This window comes from Podarcis muralis, chromosome 13, assembly GCF_964188315.1.
Source record: "Podarcis muralis chromosome 13, rPodMur119.hap1.1, whole genome shotgun sequence".
NCBI lineage: Eukaryota > Metazoa > Chordata > Lepidosauria > Squamata > Lacertidae > Podarcis > Podarcis muralis.
This window is the reverse complement of record NC_135667.1, coordinates 7,156,147-7,182,127: the sequence shown is the minus strand read 5'-3', so window position 1 is coordinate 7,182,127 and position 25,981 is coordinate 7,156,147. Positions and strand designations below refer to the sequence as shown.

General features: G+C 51.1%; 1 protein-coding gene across 3 annotated transcripts in view; it reads right to left on the bottom strand.

Moving 5' to 3' along the window:
- ACIN1 (apoptotic chromatin condensation inducer 1) overlaps positions 1–25,981 on the bottom strand; it is a 37,373-nt gene that overhangs the window by 2,957 nt on the left and 8,435 nt on the right. Inside the window, exons 4-15 of one of the 3 annotated variants that reach the window (XM_028703276.2) lie at positions 19,187–19,275; positions 17,637–18,902; positions 15,553–15,795; positions 15,314–15,414; positions 10,651–10,789; positions 4,777–4,822; positions 3,787–3,932; positions 3,528–3,683; positions 2,497–2,647; positions 2,243–2,388; positions 2,034–2,141; positions 732–839 (exon numbers count right to left, since the gene is read on the bottom strand). In XM_028703276.2, coding sequence (XP_028559109.2) covers positions 732–839; positions 2,034–2,141; positions 2,243–2,388; positions 2,497–2,647; positions 3,528–3,683; positions 3,787–3,932; positions 4,777–4,822; positions 10,651–10,789; positions 15,314–15,414; positions 15,553–15,795; positions 17,637–18,902; positions 19,187–19,275 — 2,699 coding nt within the window. Of the gene's footprint in view, positions 1–731; positions 840–2,033; positions 2,142–2,242; positions 2,648–3,527; positions 3,684–3,786; positions 3,933–4,776; positions 4,823–10,650; positions 10,790–12,576; positions 12,763–15,313; positions 15,415–15,552; positions 15,796–17,636; positions 18,903–19,186; positions 19,276–25,981 lie in introns of those variants that run through there. The other 2 variants (XM_077916904.1, XM_077916905.1) reach the window with 2 other exon arrangements.

Sequence of the window (25,981 nt, the reverse complement as noted above, 5' to 3'; positions counted from 1 at the left end):
GAAAAGATTCGGAGAAGGGCAAGCAAAACAATCGAGGGGATGAAGAAAGTTCACAGCATTTAGGGGTTTGGGGTTTAAAGAAAAGGTGAGGACGAAGCAATAGGATAGAAGATGATAAAATGATGTGTGGCGTAGAGAAAGAGGATAGGGAAAAGTTTTCCTCTTTCTCTCATAACGCTTCCCTTCCAATGAAGTTGAAGGGTTCGGAAGAAAGTACTTCTTCCTGAACTGAACTGTAGCGCTCGCATCCCCAGGAGACAGTGATGGGCACCAACTTGGATGGGCTTCACAAGAGAAGGGGTCACATTCATGGAGGAAAAGGCTATCAGTGGCTACTTGCCGTGATGGCTCTGCTCTGCCCCCCGCAGTTGGAGGTAGCAATGCTTGTGAATACCAGTTGCTGGAAGCCACAGGAGGTGGAGAGCGCTGCCGTGCTCAGGTCCTGCTCCTGGGCTTCCCAGAGGGCATCTGGTCGGCCAAAGCAAGACCAGGTTGCTGAATCGAAAGCCGCTGGCCTGATCCAGCAACGCTCTTGTCTGGACGGCCCCAAGTGCCCTGGCCCAGCACTGTACCTCTCAGAAGGGGAGGTAAACTGAAAGAATTTTTTTAAAAAATGAGGCTCCTTCTCCCCATCTTCCCAGTTTACTGCATGCAGCCTCTCCTGAGACATCGAGGGGACGGAGAGCAGCAAATCCCACCCTCTATTCTGCCTTATCTCTCACAGTTCATACCTCATCTTGCTCTGCAAAGTCTGCTGATAAAAATTTGGGATTTGATTGTGGCCACTTGACACCATGGAGGGCGTTGCGAGTTGCTACCGCTTCTTCCACTGTTGAATACTGAAAAGAAAAAGGGAGTTGAAAAGGTAGGAAGATTTTTTTTTTTTAAAAAAGGCCACGTATGGTTTCCTTCCATGCTTTGGAGCAGGGGATTGTCACTAAGTGAGCACAAGTCCAATAAAATGTTCGGTCGACGAGGTTCACAGGTGGCTTTTGCATCACACTCCAGTCTTGCATATGGCTCTCTCTCAAATTTATGTTTCAGTTCTCCAAAAAGCAAGTCTTTCACCTTCAAGGCTGCTACTACCCTTTCCTGGAGAAAGAGTGAACAGGATTTCCCTGATGGGAAAAGGTGCTCTAATCCTGGCTTAATCAGTGTACAAAATTTATACACCGCTTGCTTGCTTGATGAAGTTATCAGTGAGAAAAATTAACAATTAAAGACATTTAAAATGACAAGGAACTAAACTTGGTTGAAAACAGTTCGGGGGGCAGAACCTCTAGATGCAGGAGTGGGGAACTGCAGGCTTGGGGTCCAAATGCGGCCCTCCAAAATATATCTCTGCCTGGCCCTCAGAACTCTCCCCAAGCCATTCGCCACGGCTGGCCTCGCTTGGCCCCTCCAAGAGTGCTTTGCCTGGCTGGAATGTGTCACAAATGCCTCCTACGTGCCTGGATGGAAGACAAGAGAGGGGCCTGCAAGTGCGTGGAGAGGCAAGCCCACTGTAAGGTAAAGGGACCCCTGACCCTTAGGTCCAGTTGTGGCCAACTCTGGGGTTGTGGCGCTCATCTTGCTTTATTGGCCGAGGGAGCCGGTGTACAGCTTCCGGGTCATGTGGCCAGCAGGACTAAGCCACTTCTGGCGCACCAGAGCAGCGCACAGAAACGCCGTTTACCTTCCCGCCGGAGCAGTACCTATTTATCTACTTGTACTTTGATGTGCTTTCAAACTGCTAGATTGGCAGGAGCAGGGACCGAGCAACGGGATTCGAACTGCCGACCTTCTGAACGGCAAGCCCTAGGCTGTGTGGTTTAACCCAGAGCGCCACCCGCATCCCTAAGCCCACTGTATAAAGGACAAAGATGACCTTGGTTGCCCTGCACACCTTTGCCCCGGAAGGCTCCCCAGAAGGGAATGTGGCCCTTGGCTCTGTCGCAAACGTTTCCGGGCACCCGCCAATCCGTTGCAGGGCACTCGCATTCAAAACAAGGATTTGCTCCTCCGAGCTGGGAGAGAAAGGGCGGAAAACTCACCGTGACGTAGCAGTGGGACTTGATCTTGTCGATCCAGAAGGCTTCCTCCACGAGGGTGCCTGTCCGGCCCAGCAGCTCCTTCAGCTGCCCGAGAGTGAAGGGTCTCACCTGCGCAAAAGGACGCCACCGGGGTGTTAAGGCAGGTCTGGCTTCTTATCAGTGGCTGCTGGAGGGCCGCCCTCCCCACCCCACCCTGGTCACATACTCACCAGGTTGCAGATGTGGACGATGCTGCTGACCTTGCCGCGGGGCGGAGAGGGGACCTGGGCTGTGCGGACAGGGTCGTCGATGGTGATGGAGACGCCGGAGCGCTGCTGGCTGATGGAGCGCCGCGTCAGAGTGTCGCTCAGCGTAACTAAGGGGCGGGACGAAGGGAAGTTGGGGCTCAAGAAGCAAGAACTCAAGTTTCCGGCCCCCGCTTGCCATTCCACCCCGCAGCCTCCCCTTGTCCCTCGCCCCGCACCTTTCTTCACTTCGTGCTCCACGGGTGGTGGCAGCACGACTGCCTCTACGGCGACGGCGGGAGGGGCCTCGGGCGGCTCTTCCTCGTGCGCCTTCTCCTCCTCTTCCTCCTCCTCTCCCTGGCCGTTCTCTTGGCCTTCAGCCGGCACCACCTGGGGGAGAGAGAAAAAACAAGTTGTCTTTTTCAGGAGCGAGAGACAAGAGAGGGCTTCCACCAGAAGCAGCAGCGGCGCCTGCAATGTGCCCAATGGGGTTGCCAGAAAAACATGTGGACGGGCTTAGTGAGGGTAATGGGCCTAGAGAGCGACTTGGCTCAGCTTCATCTCATATGTAAACACCTCGGAGGAGACTCCAAGGCTGGCTACACCTCACGGCTCGTTCTCAACTGACGGAAATGGATCTCTCGAAAGAGAGACTCTGTTGGTTATCTCTGTATACCCTCTCTTTGGTTTAGCTTTTCCCGGGTAGTGCTTACTTGCTTATACTATGAAAAATATGAATTACAGCATTTAAAAAAGAACTGATGTGTAGCACAAAAAAGAATGAATGGAAAGAAAAGAAAAACCCAGTTGTCTTAAAAATACAGTGGTACCTTGGGTTAAGAACTTAATTCGTTCTGGAGGTCCGTTCTTAACCTGTAACTGTTCTTAACTTGAGGTACCACTTTAGCTAATGGGGCTTCCCGCTGCTGCTGCGGCACGATTTCTGATCTCATCCTGAAGCAAAGTTCTTAACCGGAGGTAATATTTCTGGGTTAGCGGAGTCTGTAACCTGAAGCGTATGTAACCTGAGGTACCACTGTATGCATTTTCAAGGGGACATTGCTCTACCCCTTGTGCTAACTTAGGCAGGCAGCTCAGCTGCCACCTTCAGCAGGCAAGACAATGTGGAGGTTGCCTGGCCTATGGTGGCCTGGAGGGGGAGGCCCTGAGGTTTCCCTTGCAGTTCCACCCAGAAGACGCTCCGGCCCACATTCCTGCAGCTGCTTCTGGGCCAAAACGTCCACCCGGAGCCCACCGGTGATGGACAAACCTGTGTGACGGTGCGGCAGATCTTGAGGGCTTTCTCGTGGGGGGGCTCCTCCGGGTGCCGCTCGGCCTCATCTTCGGAGATGCGCGAGTCGTCGGCGTGCAGGTCCACCACTGCCTCCTGCCCTCCCGTCGGGGGCTTGATCTCAGGGATCAGGCTCTGTTGGGGGGGGGGGGGGGAGAACCAAGGGAGAGGGGTGCGTCAGGCCAGGATTAAAGGAGCTGCGCCGAGCCTAAAATGAACAGCCGTGAGCCCAGGGTACCTTGAGGGACTCTGTGGTGATGCTGATGGAAGGTTTCTTCTGCGTGGCGGCTGTGCTGGCCCCCCAGCGCCGCTTCCGGCCTCCCGGCTGGCTTCCCTCTGTGTCACTGTTTGTCGCTGCCGTTGTGCCCTTGGCCACCGATGACGCTGAAATCAAGAGGGCAGACCCAACGCTAAGACCCCTCCCCTCACAGGGATGCAGCCTGCCCTGTTTTTCAGTGAAATGGTACCTCGGAGGCAGAGAGGGTACCTCCCTCCCCTGCCACCCTCAGGTTCATCTCTCAAGACAAGGGCTAATGCGTAGTCTCAAATGCTTCTGTAAATCCAGGCGGCTTGGGCAGGAATGCACTCTGCACATGCTCGGTGTTAGGGAAGATACGGCCAGCTCCCCTCCCTTCATTCCAAAGTCCTGCTTAAGCCACGCAGTGATGACGGGGGAGGGGAAGGATAAGGAGCTTTGTAAATGTTTCAAGCCCTGTAAAATTTACTTTTAACAAGAGTGACCAGCCAACCGATCCTTAATATTGCATAAAAAAGAGAAAGAGATCTGCTTTCTTGAGTTCCAAGGGAGGCAGACTTCCCCAAGAACCGCTCATACTCAGCCCAATTTGTGGCCATCTACCATGAGGGCTAGAAGCTTGGGTTTTCTCTTTTGAAAGTGGGAGAAAAATAGGCCGGGGGGGAGAAAGACACGCCGACACGTTTCTTCCTAAAGAGCATGGGAAAATCCCCTCTGGCCTCACTAAGACCAAGAACCTGGGTAAAGGCCGACCTGCTGTGCCCGAATTACGCCTCTCCAGATTTTCTCCTGGCTAAACCCATCCACTCTGACCCCAGAAAAGGCAGCAAAGGCTGCTCATTGCTGCTGGTTTCCCTTCCCCTCAGAACTGCACTGGAGTGGCGGCAGGGGGAGATCCCAGGATAACGCCCACCCTTCTCCAACATGTCCGGATGCCCCGTGTGGCCGCTGGACCAGGGCTCCTTTACTTACAGACAACAGATATCTTCCTCTTGAAGGCCTTGGGCTGAGTTGAACCCTGCAGAGGAAAAGGGAAGGGGGGAATGGAAAGAGAGAGAGAGAGAGAAAAGGGAGGAAGGGGAAGGAGAGAGAAAGAGAGAGAGAAAAAGCCCCGCATAGAGGGGGTAGTCAGGTCAGTGTCAGGGGTTTGGAAAGTGGCCGCCACACCTGGGGGACGGGGGGGGAGAGACGAGGGCGTAAGTAATGAAACAGGGGCCCAGATGAGGAGCTGGGGAGCTGGGCAAGGGGGTCCTCTGCTGATTCAGGAATAAAGTCGAGACGGAAGAACCCCTGCACCTCACTCTGCCCCCCTTGGTGGCTGTATGGCAAGCGCAGCCTCTCCGTGGGAAACATCCTGTCCCTGCCAAAGGGATGCAGATTACGAACCAGGAGCTCTTTTGCCTCTCAGAACAGCTCTCAGATGTTTATTTGGACTCAACACGTTTTGAGTCCTCATGAGCACAAGAGGACCAACACAGCACTCCTACATGAGCCTACTCACTCTCACAATTGACACTGGAGGCCCCGTTCTCTGTCCTAGAATCACAGAAGGAACCCTGAGGGTCATCTAGTCCAACCCCCTGCAATGCCAGAAGCTCAGCTAATGTAAGTTAGTCTCGATGGGTGGGTACGAGAGACAGGACTTCTTGGTGACAGCACCAGAACTTCAGCTTTCTAGCTTTGTTCTGAAGATGCAATATGACTTTTATAAATTTGGTCTGGTCTGCTATTTCAATATCTTAGAAGTGTAAGATTGGTGTTATTTTACTGCTGCTTTTTTGTTGTTTTAATGTAGTGGGTTGGCTACCTGGCTATCTATATGATTTTTTTCTGACATTATTGAAAAACAGGTAGATAGTACTAAATAACTGTAGCATTGAGACAGCATACACTCTAATCCAAGGGCTAAGGATTCTATTACAGTGGTACCTCGGGTTACGTACTTAATCCATTCTTACACCAAAGCTTTCTTGAACGGAGGTGCACACTTTCCCTAATGAGGGCTCCCACCGCTGTGTTCGGCTTCCATGGCAAAGTGTGCTAACCGGAACACTTGCTTCCGGTTTTGCGGAGGTCGTTGTCCGCAGAGTTCGTTAACAGGACTGTTCTTAGACCGAGGTACCACTGTACTAGAACACAGGTACAAAGAATCCCTAACTCTTAGGACAAATCTGGATGGGATATTATTCTAATTACTTTAATTTTGAATGTTTCAGACAGGGGAAGCTGCTTTTGCATCAATACACGATAGTTACTGAACAAGGCTTGGCAACCTTTATTATTTTGCTTTTAAAACCTTCTGGTGAGAAAATGTGCAAGCTCACAAGTTAACACAAAACTCTTCAGCTTTCCATCCTGCCCAATGAAAGGCCTACTGAGAGCTTGCCAAATTTTCACACCTGCAGAATACTACAACCCAAAGGGCTGTTAACTCTTTTCTAGGCTACAGTGAGAATTTAAGGCAGGCTTGTGATTAGCTGATCACCGCCCTGCAGAGAAACGGATGGCTCTTCTCTCCTTTTCTTAAGCCAGTTGTGCCACATTAATGGGCAATGCAGGGAATATATGCACAAGCAGATCCAAAAAAGGATCAACTTCAATGGGCATTATTTCTGCAAGGCGAAATGGGCAGCCCAAGTTAAGTCCAGGATAAGAGAGGCTTCCACTGCTGCTGCTTTTGAACAAAGGACGTTCCAGGTGTCAGCAATGAATTTTAGCCACCACAGTACCTGCAATGCTCCTAGTCCTCATGGAGTCCATTTGGCTCAGGAACAGCAGTGACACCAAGGTTGTTGGGCCCAACGTGTATTTAAGGTCTCAGATGCAACAGGCAATTATTCAGAGACTGACCATCTGCCAAGAACATGTAACTACGTCTCAACACTTTAGTAGGGATTCCTGAATTGTAGGGGGCTGGACTAGATGGCCCCTGGGGGTCCCTTCTAACTCTTATGATTCTGCATTGTTTCTCACACTGATTCTCTTTGTTAAAGAAGAGGCCTTTCCAAAGTTCCACCGCTGGGCTTTCTAGGGGTTGGGGTGGGGAAATGGCCTTCCTGTCTCTGGTCAACAGCACTGAGCTGGGAAGGGGAGGGTTCTCATTCTCTCTCACAATTCTGCTCCCCTCTCAGGCCTGAATTGTATGCAAGGGAGTCTGGAAGCCACCAAAATGCCTCCCTCGGTTTCCCTGCAGCTCAGCAGCCGAGCGCCCAGGCGACAGCAAGGCCAGGACTGGCCCTCCCACTTAACCACAGCCACTGGCACAGGCAGGAACCGCATCATTCGTGCGCCCTCCATGAGAGGAGAGCTTCACATCTCATGGGGGTGACCTGGGACCAAGCCACAGGGAACCTTTGTGGAAGCTCCCACGTGGCTTTAGCCCCATATTAATTAACTGGGCTTCAGCAGGGATAAAGGAGGCGCTGATGCCAATTAAGGAATATCATTAAATGCTGTTCCCGAGAGGCTGGTGTAGAAGCAGCAATAGGGGAACCTGGGAGCTTCCAGATGTCGAGAGATTCGAGCTCCCATCAGCCTCAGCCATCCCATGGCCAATAGCCAGGGCTGATGGGAGTTGTAGTCCAGCGACACCGGAAGACCCTCAAGCTCCTCATCCCAGGTGAGCAGAAACTGCCAGCTTGCTAGCATCCCCTTTCTACGTCCACTTTATTCCTCAAGCAGCAGGTTCCCAAGGAAATGGAGGGAGCAGGTGGTTGGGAGTCAAGTACCACCCTGTTGATAGCGTACCCCACAGTCTGAGCAAGGATGGGGGCTGGACCAAACCAAGTTGATGCAGGAACTAGCCTCAGTTTCCCAGAGATCCCCTGCTCCCTCATCATTAAAAAAATAAATAAATGCAGGGGAGGGAACCCTCCATTTAAACTGAAACATGACCCACCCGCCTACCCCGGGGGAAAGTTGCAAGTGATACTTTTTTTTCCTTTAAAAATTAATTAAACAAAAAAATTAAACGAAACAATAAAATCAACGAAATTAGGACAAGTGCTCCAGGTACCCTCTCACACCTGGGGCAGGGTCTTCTGTTCAGCCAATCGCACCTCAGTGTGTGCGCTGTATCTAGGCAACGGCTGGTCCAATCGGAACGAGCCCTCCCTGGCCTGAAAGGTGCGTGCTTGGTTGGGTTGGGTGACAAGAGAGGTGGTGGTTGGTTGGTGGTAGGTAGGAACCTAGCGCTTGATTGGTAGGTGGTCGGAGCCAAGTGTCCCAGAGGAGAGAGGGCGAGACAGAAGCGCCTCCCCCACTGGCAAGGTGCGGAGGGGGGAGGTTTAAGGCATCAGTTCTTGGCAGGCAGAGACTGGGCCAATGGAGAGCTGAGCACCACCGGCGGTGCATGGCAGCAAGAGTCCCGTGACGGGCGAGGGGCTCTGCGGCACCGGGCGGAAAGCGTCAGCAAGCGTAACGGAGGATGGACTTCGTGACGGGGCAACCGTCCAAACAACGTGCGGAAAGAGGACGGCTGACATCGACAGTCCTTTTCCGGAAGAGGCGCCCATGTGGCAGGCAGCAGGGCGACTCGACGGCAGCAAATGCCAAGTCCTTGATGGGGAAGACCTCCAGAGAACCCTACGTAAACCAAGTCCTCTTAGGCAACTCTTGGCAACTCCAGAGAACTCTGTGGAGGTGGAAGTCCTTGAGGGATGGCAGAGAAAACGCGGCCTTGCGCGAGGAAAAACCCGTGCCGAGCAACGAGAGCTGTGGAAACTGGTTAACTTTGTACACCAGCGGGATTGGAAGTGGAGGCCACCTTCAAATTTCGGGGAAAGCCTCTCAAGATGCTGAGTCCCAGATTCAACAGAGGAGCTGCCGGACTGCTGCAGCTTCTCAGGAGCTGAGTATCATCGGGCCTGGGCCTTCCCGCAGATGGCCAAGCGTGACGGAGAACTTGCTGGGAGTCTCTGAAAGCGGACTTTTGCTCCCGAGGTGATGAAGGAAGCTCTCTCGAGGGGAGGCCCCTGAAACTCAGGATAACCATTTCGTCGGCAGTGAAGACTTCAAAAGAACGTCTGGTTTTCAGAGGCAGACAATTCTACCGCAGAATAAACGGAGTCCTTAAAGGCAACCTCATACGAAGCAGAAGCACCTTGAGCGGTGGAAGGAGGTGTAGACATTTCCAACGGGCGGCAAAAGACACCGAACAGCACCAGGAGGGCAACATGAGACTGAGTGCCCAGCAAAGTCCTGACATTCCTGGAACCTTTTTGCTGAGAGTGTCGACCAGGCAGGATTCCAACAGCAGCGCTCTTTAAGATTTTGGAGATTGACTATATATCAGCCGAAGGCAGAACGGGTCCCAAGGACAAGATGGCGCTCTCTCTGACGGACAGGAGAAGAGGCCCACGGAATCAGGAAGAGCCACAGCGCATGTGGGGCTCCCAGACGAGAAGCTCTGTGGTTACGGAGCCAGAGGGCTTTCCACAAAGTGGAGAGCGGTGGCGGAAACGGTCCCAGGAGAGGCCTAGTATGTTGCGGCCCCTCCAAATCTCTCATCCACCTCCACGGGTACCTGTCTGTGCGGCCTGCTCAAGTACGTCTGTGCTCTCTCTCTCCGGTTCTCTCTCTCTCACTCTCTCTTTCGCACTCCCGGTGGATTGGAGCCTCTTTAAAACGGGGATCAGAACAAACGAGTCCAGAGGAGAATGTCAACGGGGTTGTGGGGGGAAACTCTCTTTAGGGTGAGGGGGAAGCAAGGCCTGTCCCCACCCTCCCCTCTTCTCAGCAGCACAGAAAGCAGTCTCGCATGTGTGTGCTCGCGTTACGTGCGTGTGCGTGGGTGTGTCCTCAAAACAGCCCTGCCTCACCCCGGCACCCCACCCCCACCCCACCCCGCTTTGGAACAGAGGAGATGGAAGAAGCCAGGTTCATGCCCTGGCTCAGGGGTGGGAAGAGTCAAATTTGGGAAATGCAGGGCAGGGAGGAACGTGGGCAAAACGAACCTTTCGATAACATAACATTCAGCAAACACATCAATAGTTAACCCTCCCAAAATCCAAGTTTGGCTGCTAGCTGACAGTAGGAGGCCCAGTTTATGGGGAGAAAGAGGTATGTGTGTGTCACTATCTAGTAAATCCATGCAGACGGTATTTTGCATTAAACATTTACACCACATTTAAGGCAGGGTGAAGTGTGGTGCACCGTGCTCAGGATTCAGAACTCTTTGCCCCCGGAAAACCCAAATTCTGCAGCAAGGAAAGCGGAACTCTTGAGTCCCATCTAAATTATGCAAACCGGGCATCTTTGCATAATTTCCTCTTGTTTTACATAATTTATTCCACACCACTTTTACAAAATTTATTCTGGTTTTCCTAGCTGTGCACAGGGAGGTCAAGGAGTTCTGCAGAGCGCTGGAGACACCTCTCCCTTCCCCCAAAGCGCTGGACACCTTCCTCAGAGACCTTCATGCAACTCTTATTACATAAGCATCCAAGCTAGAAATGTGCTTCTCGGTTGATTTAAATAATAATAATTTAAACCCAAAAAGCTAATAGTGTTCCTAGAAGTTCCCAGCACCCTGGCACTTCAGGACACAAGGGATGAGAGGAGGCTCTGGATTGGGGAGGGGATTAAATTAGAAGCACCTGCCCACCAAGGTTAAGGGGTGGAACTGAGAACTGAGCAAACACCCAGCCCTTATTGCAGGAAGTCTGAGCCCCACTAACCCTTTCCCACTAACCCTGCGGCAGTAGCTGGGTACACGGCTGACCTCTCTAAAGCATGTCTCCCCGCAAAAGTCCCCCCAGGCATCTTTCCGCAGGGCCTCAGGACTGCCTGCCCCACTGCACCCGGGGGTCCCTTGCCCGTCTGCCGAGCGGAGCCCCAACACACTACCTCTTTCTTCTCCTCGTCTTCGGGGCCCGGGTCGGGTCCGGGGGGCTCCGCGGAGGGGTGTTCGTCAGGGCCAGGCTCGGGGGCCTCGCTCTCTGGTCGGGGCTCGGACGGCTCCATGGGCACCTCTTGCTTCTCCTCACTGTGCAGAGAGAGGGAGTAGTCACTTACGGTGTGGTTGAGGGCGGCGGGGAATGACGACTTCCAGGTACAAAGAACGCGGCCGTCTCTTCTTGAGAGACAGAAAGCACCTTGGGGAAAAGGCGGAGGCCCAGGAAAATACTGCTTGATATAGCCCTGTGGAACCTTCTCCCACAATACTCAAGTGGAACCTTCTCCTTAGGGGTCTCTTTCCCTCTAGCTACCACTAGCCCCCATTTCTTCCATCCTGGCCACCCCCCCAAAAAAAACACACCTTTGTGAACAAATATGCTCCAACCAGCCTAGCTTCTCCCCCACTCAGTAACCTTCCTAGAGGTCATTTGGGCCTTCAAGGAACCTCCCCCCCCTGCCCCCCTGCCAGGCTTAATCTCAGCCCCAGAACCTGCGAATCTGCCTGAGCACATGAGGAGTACCTTCCTGATATCCAATGCACAAAACACAGCCACCCCCCCCCCCACATCTGGTGTTAGGGGTCAGAAGATAGTCCCTGAGCCCCAGCCCCTTCCCTTTCAGAGATCAACCACAGATGCCTAAAATAACAAACACTTTCCAAAATTATGAGCCCTCCCTTCTAAAGCTCTTATAGACACACTTCACCCCTAGAATGTCACCAAAGGCTGCTTCTTCTGTCTTCTAGGCCACAGAATCCCACAACCAAATCTCTCCCTCCCCCAAACTGCTCTCATGCAAAGCCTCCCCCAAAGTATCACCACATCCCCATGGGTCCTCAGAGGCCTGTCCTTAATAAGAGAGCAGGGAACCGCCTGCCCCACTGAGGCCTGTGGGGAGGAAGGGGAGGGGGGAGAATGGACCAGGGAGAGACGGACAGACAAGAGAGGGAAAGGAGATGGGAAATAGGAAGTCTGGGGAAGAAAGACACGTGCAATTTGAAGGGGATGGAGGGAAAGAGCCAGTGTGCAGTTGGGAGGCAAACAGGAGGAGGAAAGAAACGGAAGAAAGGGGAGGGCGGGCAGGAGAAATATTTGCAGAAACAGCAAAGGGAGTGGTGGGGAGGTGTTGATGAGACCAGCTGGAAGGGAGTAGAGGCAGAGTCCAGGGAAAGGAGAAAATGAGAGGAGAGAGAGAGATGGAGAGAGAGATGCAGCAAAATGAGGGCCCTTCAGAAAGGGGAGAAGAAGGGATTGCTGGAGGAGGAGAGTGACCCTGTCAAATAAAGGGAAGAATTGGGGAAAGGGTGGGGGCATGACAAAGCAGAGGGACGGAGGGGAGGAGGGGGGCTGAAGCCAAGAAGGGAATGGAAGAGAAAATGGATGGCAGAGGGGCCCGGAGGAGGAGGAGGAGAGGGGGAAGGGAGCAGCGAGGCAGAGAAAGGAAGAGGGGGAGGGGCAGGAGGCGAGTGAATGAATGGGGGGAGAATGAATGGAGGGGAGAAAAGGGGATTTGCGCGCGGGGTGGGGTGGGGGGAGCGAGCTTGGAGCAGGATGCGGCCGGCGAAGGGAGAGAGGAGAGGGCTCGGGAAGGAGATGGGGACAGATCTGGGCGCGGGGAGGGAAGGGGAGGCGAGCGAGATGGGAATGGCGCAGGGAGAGCAAGGCGCGCGGGGCGGGGGAAGGAGGCGAGGAAGGGAAAGGGAGAGCGGGGCGACCCGGCCGGGAAGGACGCGGCAGCAGGGTGCGGAGTCCGGGCGGGACTGCGAGGAGCGGCCGGCCAGAGGAGGGGACGGGCGAATGAATGAATGGGTGGATGGGAAGGATGGATGGATGGAGGCAGCGGCCGCGCTGCGCCAGGCCGGGCGCCCCGTCTCACCCTCCCTTGCTCTCGGAGAGCAGCATGGCCCGGCCGGCGCTTCCTCCGCTCCGCCTCTAGTCCAGCAGGCGCCGCAGCGACGCGGGGCCGGGCGGGGGCGGCGGCAGGAGCGGCGCAAGCAGCGTCAGGAGCGCACCGGGGCCGCGGACAGGCGGCGGAGCCATCTTGCCGCCGCCGTCTTTCCCAGCAGCCCCCGGGAGGGTTTGGGGAGGAGGGAGGAGGAGGAGGAGGAGGAGATGGAGAGGGGAGAAATAGCGGAGGAGGAAAGGGCATGGGTGGGGGGTGGGCGCCGGAGGAGACGCGAGGAGACCGGAGGAGAGGCGATGGGAGGCTGCAGGGGAGCGCAAGCAGCAAAGCAAGGCGCGCGCCCCTTGACACACACACGCCCGACCCACGCTTTGGCCTCGGCATCGCAGCTTCTTCCCCCAATCCCTGCACAACACCCCACTTCCACGTCACCCCCAGAAAAGAAAGGGGGGAACACCACCAGTCTGCAGAGACTTTTTTGGGATGCGGGCTGCTCTCTTGACGAAGGGAGGAATGGCAACATTTGGGGAATGGGCAAAGCCTTCCACATTTCTTGGCTGTCAAGGATGCAGCCCGGCCAGGTCTGGGTCCTGGGCATCTAGGGCCACCTCCTGGGAGAGAGTCTGTGCCTTTGACAGCGGCGTCAACAGGCACGAGTTCAACAGGAACAGCTTCCACTGCCCTGTCTGCAGCACAGCAGTGGGTCGTGAGCTGCCCACTACAGCAGGAACAGGGAATTGTGCCCTGTCAGCAACGGCCACTATTCAGGGATAATGATAGGAGGTTCCAGGGCTTCTTAGGGGTATCTGGTTGGCCACTGTAAGAACAGGGTGGTGAAGAGATGAGCCAATGACCTGGTCCAGCCAGCTCTCCTTACTGTGACCTAGTCCAGTAACATCAGGGGGACTCCCCGGCTCCCCATCCTGGCCACTATCAGGTAACAAAACTGGGCGGCAGCACTGGCTTTTGGAACACCTGAGCCCTACAAACCAGTTGCACCCCAAGTTAATTCGTTTCCTGTGTTTGTTCCAGTGAGACATTAACTGGCACCACCCCAATGGTGCAATATCAGTCAAAGGAGGTTCTCCTCCTCGCCATCCCTTGAAAAGCAACTCTATCACCATCAGTCTGGCCTAGTGGACAGGTCCAGTCCCAAGCAGAAGTGAGATTTTGTTGGAGCATGTTGCTGCAGAGACTGCAGCTGCTTTTTTGGAGGTTGGAGAGCCTTTAGATATAGCACAGCACCTAGCACAGAATGAACTGCTTAAACGCTGTACATGTGTACACTACCGGCCTAGCCCAACTGAAGTGTTGGGGGGGGGTCAAGCAGCCCAGGGTGATGTGGAGCAGCTCTGCTGATACCAGAAGCATCTACCTGACCATGGTTGATCTGCACCACCAAGATCCAGAAGCCATGACACCTGGACACTAACAAGGCGTGCCAGCTGTTTCCATCCACCCCTCAGCATTGGACCATACAGACCACTTTAACAAAATCAAAACTTTTGAATCATCATAAAACCTGTAACAGCATAATCTCTCTACCAGAAATCAAGTATCTTTGTATGTGCAGAAGTGAGGTGCATGAGGAAGGGCAGAGAAGAACTGAGCGGTCTTTAGAAGGTCCCAGGTTAATTCCCTGATGGCGTTTCGTGCAGGACTGAGAGGCTCCCCTCTGACAGCACTGAGCAAGGTACATGTCCCTTTTGAGCGCACAGGGGCTGGTTTAGACAGAGACCCCCTGATCATTTAAAGACTATTTGCAGAAATACTGTAAAATTAATGAATGTTAAAATGATGTTGGATTGAAAATATGTGGTATTGGTATTAAGATTAACAAGAATATGCAAATATGGATTGATAATGAATGAAAATATATAGTTATAATAGGTTAAGATATAGAGTAAAGATGGTTGAAAGAGGGTAAGGATTTGCTGAAATGTCTTTGTGAATGGGAATACAAAAAGGGGAGGTGAGAGGAGGTCAAGGAAACAAGTCCAAAGATATTGAAAAAGTAAATGAGTCCAAAGATATTGAAAAATTGATATTTTTTCTTTTTAAATTTCTTTTTCAATTGCCTGTTTTTCTTTTTGCATTTTGTATTCTTTTTTATTCTCTTTTCTAAGTGTGTTTTTTCTTAGTTCGTTAACTGTTGTTATAATTTTAGTTTGTTAATTGTTGTTATAATTTTTTCTAGTTTGTATACCTACGTTTTTTATTTTGTAAAATTTGAATAAATATCTTTTAAAAAATAATAATAGACAGAGACCCCCTGATCATGCTGAACTTAACAACTACTGCTAGGGAAATAACCAAGTTCAGCTAGAAATATGTAGTCTATCAGTCCTGAATTTCTAAACAAGTACATTTGTCTGGAAATTCCTGCATTGCAGGGGGTTGAGCCAAATGGCCAACTCTATGATTCTATGAAATCACCTCTTCCCCCAGGAACCCTCCCACAGCCTGCTCTGCGCATGCCTCTGACCACCCACGTGTTCTGGGGCTCAAAGGTGGGCCAAACAAAGCCCTGTGTCACATGTTGCGTTGTGTGGCATTGCTGCGTCGTGGCCTCAAGCCAAACCTGAACTCCTGGACCCGCTGCCGCCCCTGGAGGCTCCCTTCTCTACGCGCCCCATTCCCCAGCGGTGCATGTGGGGCCTGCTCAGCCTCCGCCCTCCACTGCCCGGGTCGCTCAGCCTCGGATACTTACTTTTCGCTGTGCCGCTGTTCGGACGGGCGGTGTGGCTCCGAGGCAGGGACCCCGGTGTCAAGGCCACTGGCCTCCACTGGAGTGGGGGGCTCTGGGCTGCCCTGTGGGGAAAGGCTTAGTTTAGCAGGAAGAGGCCACACGGTGAGGGTCTCAAGACCTCCCCCGCCCTGTATGCGCCCCCCTCCTCCAAAAACGATGCACACCCCGCCCTGCAACCCCTCCTCTCCCCCATTCCGTACTCGCTCTGGAACTGTCATCTCCATCTCCTCCTCCTCTTCCTGCTGTTCCTGCTCCTGGCCATGGCTGGGGTGTCTCTGGGGCTCCGAAGGCAGGGGAAGGGTGTTTCTTCGCTTTTCCCTTGGGCTTGATGACCCATCTTGCTGGGTCTGGGGGCTGTGGCGTGGGGGGCTCTCCCCTGTCGGGGAGGTCTCTTTGGTGTGGGGGTAGCTGCTACCGTCCCTTGAGGCTTCAGGGCTACGGGACTGAAAGCAGAAAAACAGGTGGTTTGGTTTTTTTAGATGGCCAGCTCCAGCCTGCCCACCTGAGGAAGGCTGCATTGAAATGAGAAATAATCCACAGACACATCCACCTCCCCTGCTGCTCACAAGCTGGGGAAGGCGCAATCACGAAGGAAGCTTGTGACTGGATTAAAGGAAAGTAAACTGAGCCAGTCAATTAATTGATTAAATCCGCAACCTGAGAAAGAATAATAGTTTGGGGGAACATGCCTTCTTTGCCTTTAGATGATGATTCACCAATGTGTCACAGCCGGTATAATTTCAGAAAAGCCCTGGCTATCCCATTAAAGAGGGAACACCTCTTAAGATGTTTGCCATTGGCACATGTATTTTATTTGATTTTTAAAGCTGCTTGCCAGCAAGGTGGGGTTACTTTTTTTTACTAGCACAAATGATTTTCAAAGCAAGTTTTTTATCGCTCCGAATAAAATGGCTATCAATACGGCAGTGCTCACAAGAGGCTCATAGCTCTCAGCGCCCTTGAATATGCTTTATAGCTAACAGCTACTGAGAATGGTTGTGTGGACAGAATAGCCCAGCATCTAAAGTTATGAATCCTTAAATATGGACAAGAAAACAAATAATGCACTGAGGATTGTTGCTTTTCTTTTTTGAAGAAAAAGAAACCCCTCTTCCACACACACCCTGGGTTTCAAACGCCTGGTGCAAATTCCGTTTTCATGCAAGACTTACAATGCATATTTTTAAGTTCTTCAAGGCAAGCTCTGCCTTACACCAGGGACTGAAAAATTTGGCCAGAGGCAAGTGTTAGGCGCCTGAAGCTTGGCAGTTTCTAGCTGGCCAAGCTCCGCCCATGATCTCCCATGGATTAGCTTGCCCTGAGCTAGGAATGCCTGTTTGTTCTTAAGCAGCATCTTGCTTTGAGCCAGACACTCCCCGAATGCCCAGTCTCACAGCAGCTTCAAACAAGGCTCTGGTGATTTAAGCAGGGGGCAGCATCTAGACACAGAGATCAAATGCTGAGCTGCTAGCCATGGGCCTGTTTCACCCCGTCGGAGCACATTTGTTGCCCAGAAGTCAGGGAAGGACCAGAATTGAGCACGTTTCCAGGGGAGAAAAACACTGCCCTGCTGCTCTCGAAACTTCACCTACTCTTTGAAGCCCAAAGGCTGCTAAGCAGCAGCAGAAGACAGCAGATAATCTCAAGTATGGGAACGCTGCTTGTAGCCTGGTAAGTGAGCAGCGTTCTTCAACTCGGGGTGCCCAGATGTTGTTGAACTACAACTCCCATAAGGCAGACCTTGGGGGGGGGAGGATGGGAATTGTAGTCCAACCACACCTGGGGCCACTGGCCTAGGGGAAGCCGCCATAACAGAGAAAGGGCACTTATACACACCATTGATGACCAAGGGGCTGGCTGATTACAAGGTGCTTTGAAACACCCACCAAGTGTATTGTTTCTCATTTCCCTAATTAAAACAACAACGAGAAGGGGGCGGGGAACCACACATGAAAACCCTGGTGGTCCCCCATGGATAAAAAGGCTGGGCTGAGGTGGAGGAGAGCTGGATTCAAATCCTTCCTGCTGGGAAAGGTGCCCTCAACAGGTTGAAGTGGTAATAAAGTAAGACACAAATCCTACAGGAAAAGGGGAAAGTACTAGGCAGAGGAAGGGGGGCGGCAGGTGTTCAAGAAACCCCTCTGACTCTCTGGAAAAATTGCACAATGGGCCTATCTAACCAGGACTGAATCTGTGGTCCTGAACAGAAACAATAATCCAGTGTGGGAAGCGCAGCTTTTTTGCCGCCGCCTTCAAGTGACACAGGAAGAAACCGGGCACTCACCTTTCTGCTGCTGCCGCTGCTGGAAGGCGACCGGGACCGCGACCTGGAGCGAGACCTGGAGCAGGAGCTGCTGTGCCGCTCGGAGCCAGAGCGGGACGGGGACCCTGAGGCCCGCCGCTTCCTGGCGGGCGACTCGGAGGAGCCGGAGCGGGGCCTCCTGGCGCGGGAGCGAGGCTGCGAGCTGCCGCGAGAGCGGGACCTGGAGGAGCTGGACGCGGAGGAGGAAGACCGGGAGGAGCTGGAGCCGGCGGGCCTTTCCCGCGGGCGCTGCAGGGGAGATGGCGGGTGGCCGGGCCGTTCCTCCGGGGGGCCGGGGCTGGCGGCTGGGACTTCCTGAGCGGGGGGAGATGGCTGAGAGAGCTGAGGGGGGGCCTCTTCGTCTTCTGCAGGGCTGGGCCCGGGGGCCTCCTTGGTCAAGAGAGGGGGAGGGGGCTCCTCGCCCCCCTCATCCTGCTGGGCGTGTTGTGCTTCCGTCAGCTGCGGAGGGGAAGGGGAGTCCTGGACCAGGGCGGCGGCGGCAGCTGCTGTCTCTTCCTCCAGAGTCTTCAGGGCCTCGGCTGCTTCCTTCTGATCCTCTTCTCTCTGGATCTCCTCTGCCACCACCTGCTGGGGCTGCAGAGGGGCTGCAGGGCCCCCCCACCCCCGCAGGCCCACCCCCTGCTCCCCTTGTGCCTCGCAGGGGGCAGTCGGCCCTCTCTCCTCCGGGCAAGGCCCTGCTTCTTTGGCCACCTCCGCCTTTAAGGCTTCGGGTAGCTGGGCTGTGGCCTCGGCAGGCTCTGCCTCTTCTGGAGGCCCTGGCATCTCAAGGCCCCTCTTTTCCTCCTGGGGCCCCTCCTGCGTCACAGTTGCTGGCTGCTCTTCCCCGCACTCTGGGCCTGCGGGTTCAGCCTCTGCTAGGCCCTTTGAGGGTGGGAGAAGTGGCACGGCTGCTCCGCAAACTGGGGCGTCCGGGGTTTGGGCCGTGGCCTCTTTTGGCTGGGCCTGTGGGGCAACGGGCAGGGAAGGCTGGCATGCGCCCTTCTCCAGGGGAGCTGGGGCGCCGGGCTCAGCCTGCCCCTTCGGCGTCTGTTTGGCTGGCAACGCGGCAGCTTCTTCTTCCTCCTCGTCGTCGTCATCCTCGTCGTCGTCCTCTTCGTCGTCCTCGTCCTCCTCTTCTTCCTCCTCTTTCACAGGAGCCCTCTGGGCTGCCCTCCGACTCCTGAGAGGCGTCTCTCGCTCTTCGCTGCTTGGGGCATGGGCGGCTCCCGGGGTCTTTACAGCTCTGGCCTGAAGGGAAGAGGAAATCATGGCATGCCATCAATTTGATTTTAATTAATTTTTAGAATGAGATGTTTTTATAATGTTGGATTATTTGATTGTTGTTAGCCGCCCTGAGCCCGGCTTCGGCTGGGGAGGGCAGGATATAAATAAAATTTATTATTATTATTATTATTATTATTATTATTATTATTATTATGCCTCCAGCTGCTCTGCACCAGCCCCTCCTGGGGCAAATGCCTCGCACGCACCTCCCCACGCTGACCCCCTCAACCCGTATCACGGCCACTTACCTGCCTGACCCGGGTCGGGTGCTGCTCCGGTCTTCTGGGCCCTTCTTCATCAGATTCTTCCCTCTCCCGTGACACAATGCAGCTTTTGCCTAGCAAAGGAAGGGGAGAACCGTCAGCTGGTCAGGCCTAAATGGCTTCTCACACAAGGTAGGCCACCCCAAGGGAAGCTCAGGTGGCAGCTGGGAGAGGCACAAGGTCCAGCATTGTGTTCTCGCAGTGGCCAACTGGAGGCATTTTGGAAACCTGCCAGCAGGATTCAAACTCATGATCCCTCTCTCCTCCTCTGGTTTCCAGCAAATGGTACTCAGAAGCATTGCTCTCCCTGACCATGGAGTCAAAGCACAGTCATAATGGCTAGTAGCCATCTTGTTCTTCGTGAATTTGTCCACTCCTCTTCTAAAGCCATTCGAGTGGATGGCCATGCTGGAGGCATGCTGTGATTTCCTCTTCCCTTCAGGCCATCACCACCTCCTGTGGGGGGGGGGGGGGAGTTCCATAGTTCCACTGCGTGAGGAAGGACTTTCTTTCATTTATCCGGCTCAATTACATCTTCACAAAGCAAACAGATCAGCTGCCAATCTATTCGCCCCCAATATATATAAAAGGGCTCCAACCCCACCCCAGTACCTTCATTTTTGACCCTAGGAGCAGAGGAGGCTGCTTGGTAACATCTCAGAACATTGGTCCATCAATCTCAGTATGACCTACCCTATTCCTGTGACTGTCACTGGTTTTATCTGTTTTAAAAATTGAATTCTAATTGGTTGTGATGGCTGAGTTTTAAGTTGTTGTAACCTGCCCAGAGATCTGCTGATGAAGGGTGGGCAATAAATTGAACAATGGTGATGATACACTACCAATAACAGTAGAAGAAATAATTATAATAGTACACGGACTAGCCCTACCTAGAGATTTCACTGGGGACTGAACCTTCTGCATGGTAAGCAGATAAGTCTGCCCCCCCCCCCCAAGACATGGGTCTTCTTCCTGATTACTGTCAACATGAGTACTACCAGAAGCCTCTCAGAATACTCAAGCAAGCAAGTAGTGTGTATGTGTATGTGTACACAAACACACAAACAAACAGCTAGGAGCAAACATTCCCCTCTGCCATGCCTCTCCATTTTGGCTGAAGTGAGAGCAAATGTGGCTGATCTCTTATCTTGCTGGAGGCATAGCCAGAAGTTGCTCTTCTCCCTGGTGGGTGTGCAGGTGTGTAAACACTCTTACACTGGCTCGCCTCTGATCTATGTACATCTAGTGGAACAATAGTTACTGATCATCCACATTCTGAACAAAAGCTTTGATCAACCTTGGCGATCAGCGGGCATGGAAGGAAACGGATGTGCTAGCAGGGCATCTAACAGGGCATCGCCTTAAGCCTCAAGGTGTGGAATGTTGCCCAGCTGTTTGGAGGGAGCAACACCACCGCCTCGTCCCCCTGGTCACCCAAATCCCTCTGCAGCAGAAGCCTGTGCAAACACATCTTCCCAACAGAGAAACTGGATGAGCGCCAAGAGGTTTGCAAATGCCTGTCTGTCTGGGGCACCTCCTCCTGCCCTCTTTTTCTCTGGAAGCCAGGTACACGGGAGCCACGTTCTGAGCGGGTCAAGAGCACGCACCTTTTAAAAAGCTAGACCAGGGGTCAGCAAACTTTTTCAGCAGGGGGCCGGTCCACTGTCCCTCAGACCTTGTGGGGGGCCGGAATATATATATATATATATTGGGGTGGGGGAATGAACGAATTCCTATGCCCCATAAATCACCCAGAGATGCATTTTAAATAAAAGAACACATTCTACTCATGTAAAAACACGCTGATTCCTGGACCGTCTGCGAGCCGGATTTAGAAGGCGATTGGGCCGGATCCGGCCGCCGGGCCTTAGTTTGCATACCCCTGAGCTAGACACTCAAACCCACACTCTGGAATCAACTGCATGAGTATGTTTCTTAGCAATTGAGAGGTGAGGTAAAAGCACATTAACCCTGCAGTTGCATAGCTGTGCTATAACAAGGAAAACAACACGGAACATAGTGTACATCTTTTCCCTCTTTTTCTTTACTTAAGACTTTTCAAAATTGCATCCGACCCTACAGAACAAGTACTGTAAAATCTATCATGCCCGTAACAACCCAGACTCTCAATAATGGCATCAGAATATTGTAAACAGCTCCAAACGGTTCATGTTTTCCAAATACCATTTGTCATAGTCCATCCATTTCCGTAATTAACTAATGCAATCTTGCTGCATCATGTCTGGATCTGACAGTCTCCTAAGATGTCTGTATTTCAGAGCTATGAAAATCTGGCTTAAAATGATTCCATCAGACCTTTTACACGGTTACATCTGGTTTTAAAGCAGAATTGTCTAGAGCAGGGGTGGTCCCATTCCCTTCTAAGCAACCTTTTGAGGACAACATCGTTCTGCCCGGACGCTGAGGTCCAGCGCCGAGGGCCTTCTGGCGGTTCCCTCATTGCAAGAAGCAGTTACAGGGAACCAGGCAGAGGGCCTTCTCGGTAGTGGCGCCCGCCCTGTGGAACGCCCTCCCGTCAGATGTCAAAATGATAAACAACTACCTGACATTCAGAAGACATCTTAAGGCAGCCCTGTTCAGGGAAGTTTTTAATGTATGATATTTTAGTGTTTTTTGGTTTCTATGGAAGCCGCCCAGAGTGGCTGGGGAAACCCAGCCAGATGGGCGGGGTACAAATAATAAATTATTATTATTATTATTATTATTATTATTATTATTATTATTAGCATACCAGAGACAAAAAGCTGGAGCAGCAAGGAGTGTAAAAATTTTCCTTTGCACAGGAGTTTAGCTTTCACACACATACCTCTCTATCCTCCACCCAAACAAGTGAGAGGCATTATCAGAGCTCAAGGACACATTCCAGGAAGGCAAAGATGCTCAGAGTGAGAAGCAAGGTCAGCAAGGAACATGGCTTCTCAGGGCCAAATGCAGAGGGACGGCAAGCCATGTTTAGCACCTGGGCCCAAATTCCCCCACCACTGACCTGGAGTTGCAGGGTCGATTCAGATGTGATGCTAAATAGCAGTTCAGCATTATCAGAATGAAAAACGGGGAATCTCGGGTCCACGTGTTCCCCTCCCCCAAGTATGAGACCTCTGGGTATAGGGCGGTACAGTGGTACCTCGGGTTACATATGCTTCAGGTTACATGCGCTTCAGGTTACAGACTCTGCTAACCCAGTAGTGCTTCAGGTTAAGTACTTTGCTTCAGGATGAGAACAGAAATTGTGCTCCGGCGGCGCGGCAGCAGCGGGAGGCCCCATTAGCTAAGTGGTGCTTCAGGTTAAGAACAGTTTCAGGTTAAGTACGGACCTCTGGAATGAATTAAGTACTTAACCCGAGGTACCACTGTATATAAATTCAATCAATCAATCAATCGATCAATCAAAGCTGCAGGGAGGAGTTTGGAAGCATCACTTCCATTGTAGACCAACCACACCTTGCTGTGTCACCCAAACCTGATAAGCCGAAGTTGATCTTGACCGTGGTTTGTTGAAACTGCAAATGCATCCAAAGTCAGCCATGTAGGAAGTTGACATTCGTGGAGATGGCTAATGTAGGTCCACTAATTCCAGTAGGTCTACCATGAGTAGAACCTAGTTAGATACAACCCGGCATTTAAGAAAGTGACTTATGTCAACAAACCATGGTTAAGATAAAACATGGTTTAGGGTTCCGATGTAATGTCTGAAATGGAAGCAGAAGGCTCTGATTTCCCCATGGCTATTTTGGAGGAGGAGAAAGGAGGGAGGGAGTGTGTGAAGGCAAGGTTTGCTGCACTCATCCCCCTAATTCTAAAATCTGGGTTATGGGCAAACCTAGGTTGCCCCAGAGTTGGTGAGGCTCACGTGACATCAACATGAAAAAGAGCCTTTAGTGTCATTGGCCCAGTCCTGAGGAATGCTTTGCCAACAGGGATTCAGCAGGTGCCTTCTGTTTCAACCTATAAATGACTGCTGAAAACTTGGCTATTTTAGAATGGCAGATTAAATTGATGGGCTATGCTGAAACGGCAAAAATGACCAGAAAAATTAGGAATCAGGAAGACCAACATTTTAGTAAGAAATGGGGAAAATATATAATTTATCTTAAAAATCATTGTAAACAAATAAAATTAGTAGTCGGGTCGGAATGATGCTTGTAGTTAATGTTGGACTACGGTTGCAATGGAGATTTAATAGAATTGTATTAATAGAGAAGATGCAGGAGGAAAAAGGTTAACACAAGGACCCACAAAGGGAGGTCCATGGGAATTTATGGAATTCTCTTTTTGTTTTGGTTGTTTGACGATGGTTTGTAAGTTTCAAAGTTTGGAAAATTAAATAAATATATAGAGAGAGAGAGAGAGAAGAAAAGTTGGCTATTTTGCCAGGCTTATGCGGGCAATTAATAATACATCCTTTTATAACAGTTAGCTGATGGTCTCAGGTTTTAATTTATATATATATATATATATATATATATATATATATATATATATATATATATATATATATATGGGCAGTGCTTTTTTCTGAGGAGATGCAGGGGTATGCACACCCCTAAACATTTTGTGAATCTTTGTACTTTTGTCCATTTACTGTATTTATTTCCCCCGATTTGAACTATAAAATGGTGATTTTCTTGAGTCAAAACGAGAGTACCCCTAAACATTTTTTTAAAGAAAAAAAAGCACTGTATACAGGTATTACTATAAACTGCATTGATATATTTTGATCTCCCTGTGGAGTATTGTGGGGAAAACCTTTGCCTGTGTGGTTCTCAACAGATTACAGTCATTCACTGACAGAGTCTATCCCGTGTCACAATACAACTTTAGAGCTCAGAGGTCAGCAGCCAATGTGATTTTCTCACTGTTCCAGCTGCAGGAGTCTTGCCGAGAGAAGAGGCGCCTTTCTATATTGCCTTCATAGACCTGACAAGGGCCTTTGACCTCATCAGCCAAAAAGGGCTCTTTGCACTGCTCAACAAGATAGGATGCCCACCTAAGCTTCTCAAGATGGTTGTGTTTTTATAGCAACAAAGGTTGTTTTTTTTAAAATAAATAAATAAACTGTCCCTCAATGTTATTTCCAAATTTCTTAAAGCGGTCAATAAATAACTGACCTTCTTCTCAAGAACAAACATACACTGCCTACCCTAATGGGGCATGAAGAAGCAATTCATTTAGAGGGAGAAACACGCCAATTATTGATGCCTATCCTGTCGCACAACCACAAATTTCAACGTGTTTCTTCTTGCAGCATCCCTGAGGAAGGAAGACTTAAACATGACCTTTGTTAATCACAACCTCCGATTTTAAGTAACATAAACTACTTAATGGTTTTGTATCGTTATCTTGAAAGCTTTATTAATAACTGTCATCGTCAGTCAACAGTATTCTGATACCTGATGTAAAACTTCCATGCTATCTTGTCCATCAGTAAATGTGCAGAATACGAACCCCTAATTTACTGGAGAGGACCAGCTGTTTGCCCTCTGTTTCATCAGAAACACTCCACAAGATCAAGTTGTTTCTCCTCAAAACGTTTTCCAACTCATCAACTTCATTTTAACATTCCCTTTGCTTTTTTACTAGGGGCTTTCTCACAAGGACCCATTTAACGTGCCAGGTCATCAAAGTTTGTGTTCCAAGTTACATATTTACTTGTTTTCTATACGGAATTTATAACCTGCCTTTCGATAGAGACACCCATAAGGATTTAAAAACAGCGCAGTCAGCAGACAAAAATGACAGCATCCTTTCCTCCACCTTTTTGCCCATCATTTCAATCCTCTTATCTATTTTTCTTTCCGCAGGCAAAATATTTCTCAATCTTTCAGTGTTCTTATCAAATTCCTTAATCTGGAACTTAACACATTTTTTCTGAATTTTTTGGTCACTCTTTGGGGGTTAGAATTGCAGACTTGTCAGTAACTAAAAGAGTGCCTTCCTTAATATCAACTACAGTGAACTACAGTGATACCTCGGGTTAAGTACTTAACTCGTTCTGGAGGTCCGTTCTTAACCTGAAACTGTTCTTAACCTGAAGACCACTTTAGCTAATGGGGCCTCCCGCTGCCGCTGCCCCGCCAGAGCACGATTTCTGTTCTCATCCTGAAGCAAAGTTCTTAACCTGAGGTAATATTTCTGGGTTAGCGGAGTCTGTAACCTGAAGCGTATGTAACCTGAAGCGTATGTAACCCGAGGTACCACTGTACTTTGGCCCCTACAATCCCTCCCAGGTGAGTTGCACCTGGATCCATTATTATTAACTTTCAGGAGGAACTTGAGAACAGCCTAGGCGTTTGATGACTGAAAAACACTGTTCCTGACAGTCACTGGCTGACGTAATGTTTTCAACTATTTTTAAAATGTGTTTTCAAATGTTTTTATTACTGATGTGCTCCTTTGGGAGGGAAGGGTGGCATATAAACTGAAGGAAGAGAGAAAGGGAGGGAGGGAGGAAGCACCCTACTTTCACAGGCATGCTTGGTGGGGAAGCAGGAGAGGGCCTTCTCAGTGGTGGTTCCCAGACTTTGGATCCCCCTCCCTAGAGATGTTAGACAGTTTTCTTCCTTGCTGTCCTGCTGGCAGGTGAAGACTTTCTCCTTCCAACAGGCTTTTGGGAATTTACTGCTTGTATCATGCTGTTTTCATTGCAATCATTGGTATGTTTTGAACAGATTTTTTAGATTATACAGTCATACCTCGGGTTGAAGTCGCTTCAGGTTAAGCCTTTTCGGGTTGCGCTCCGTGGCGACCCAGAAGTAAAGG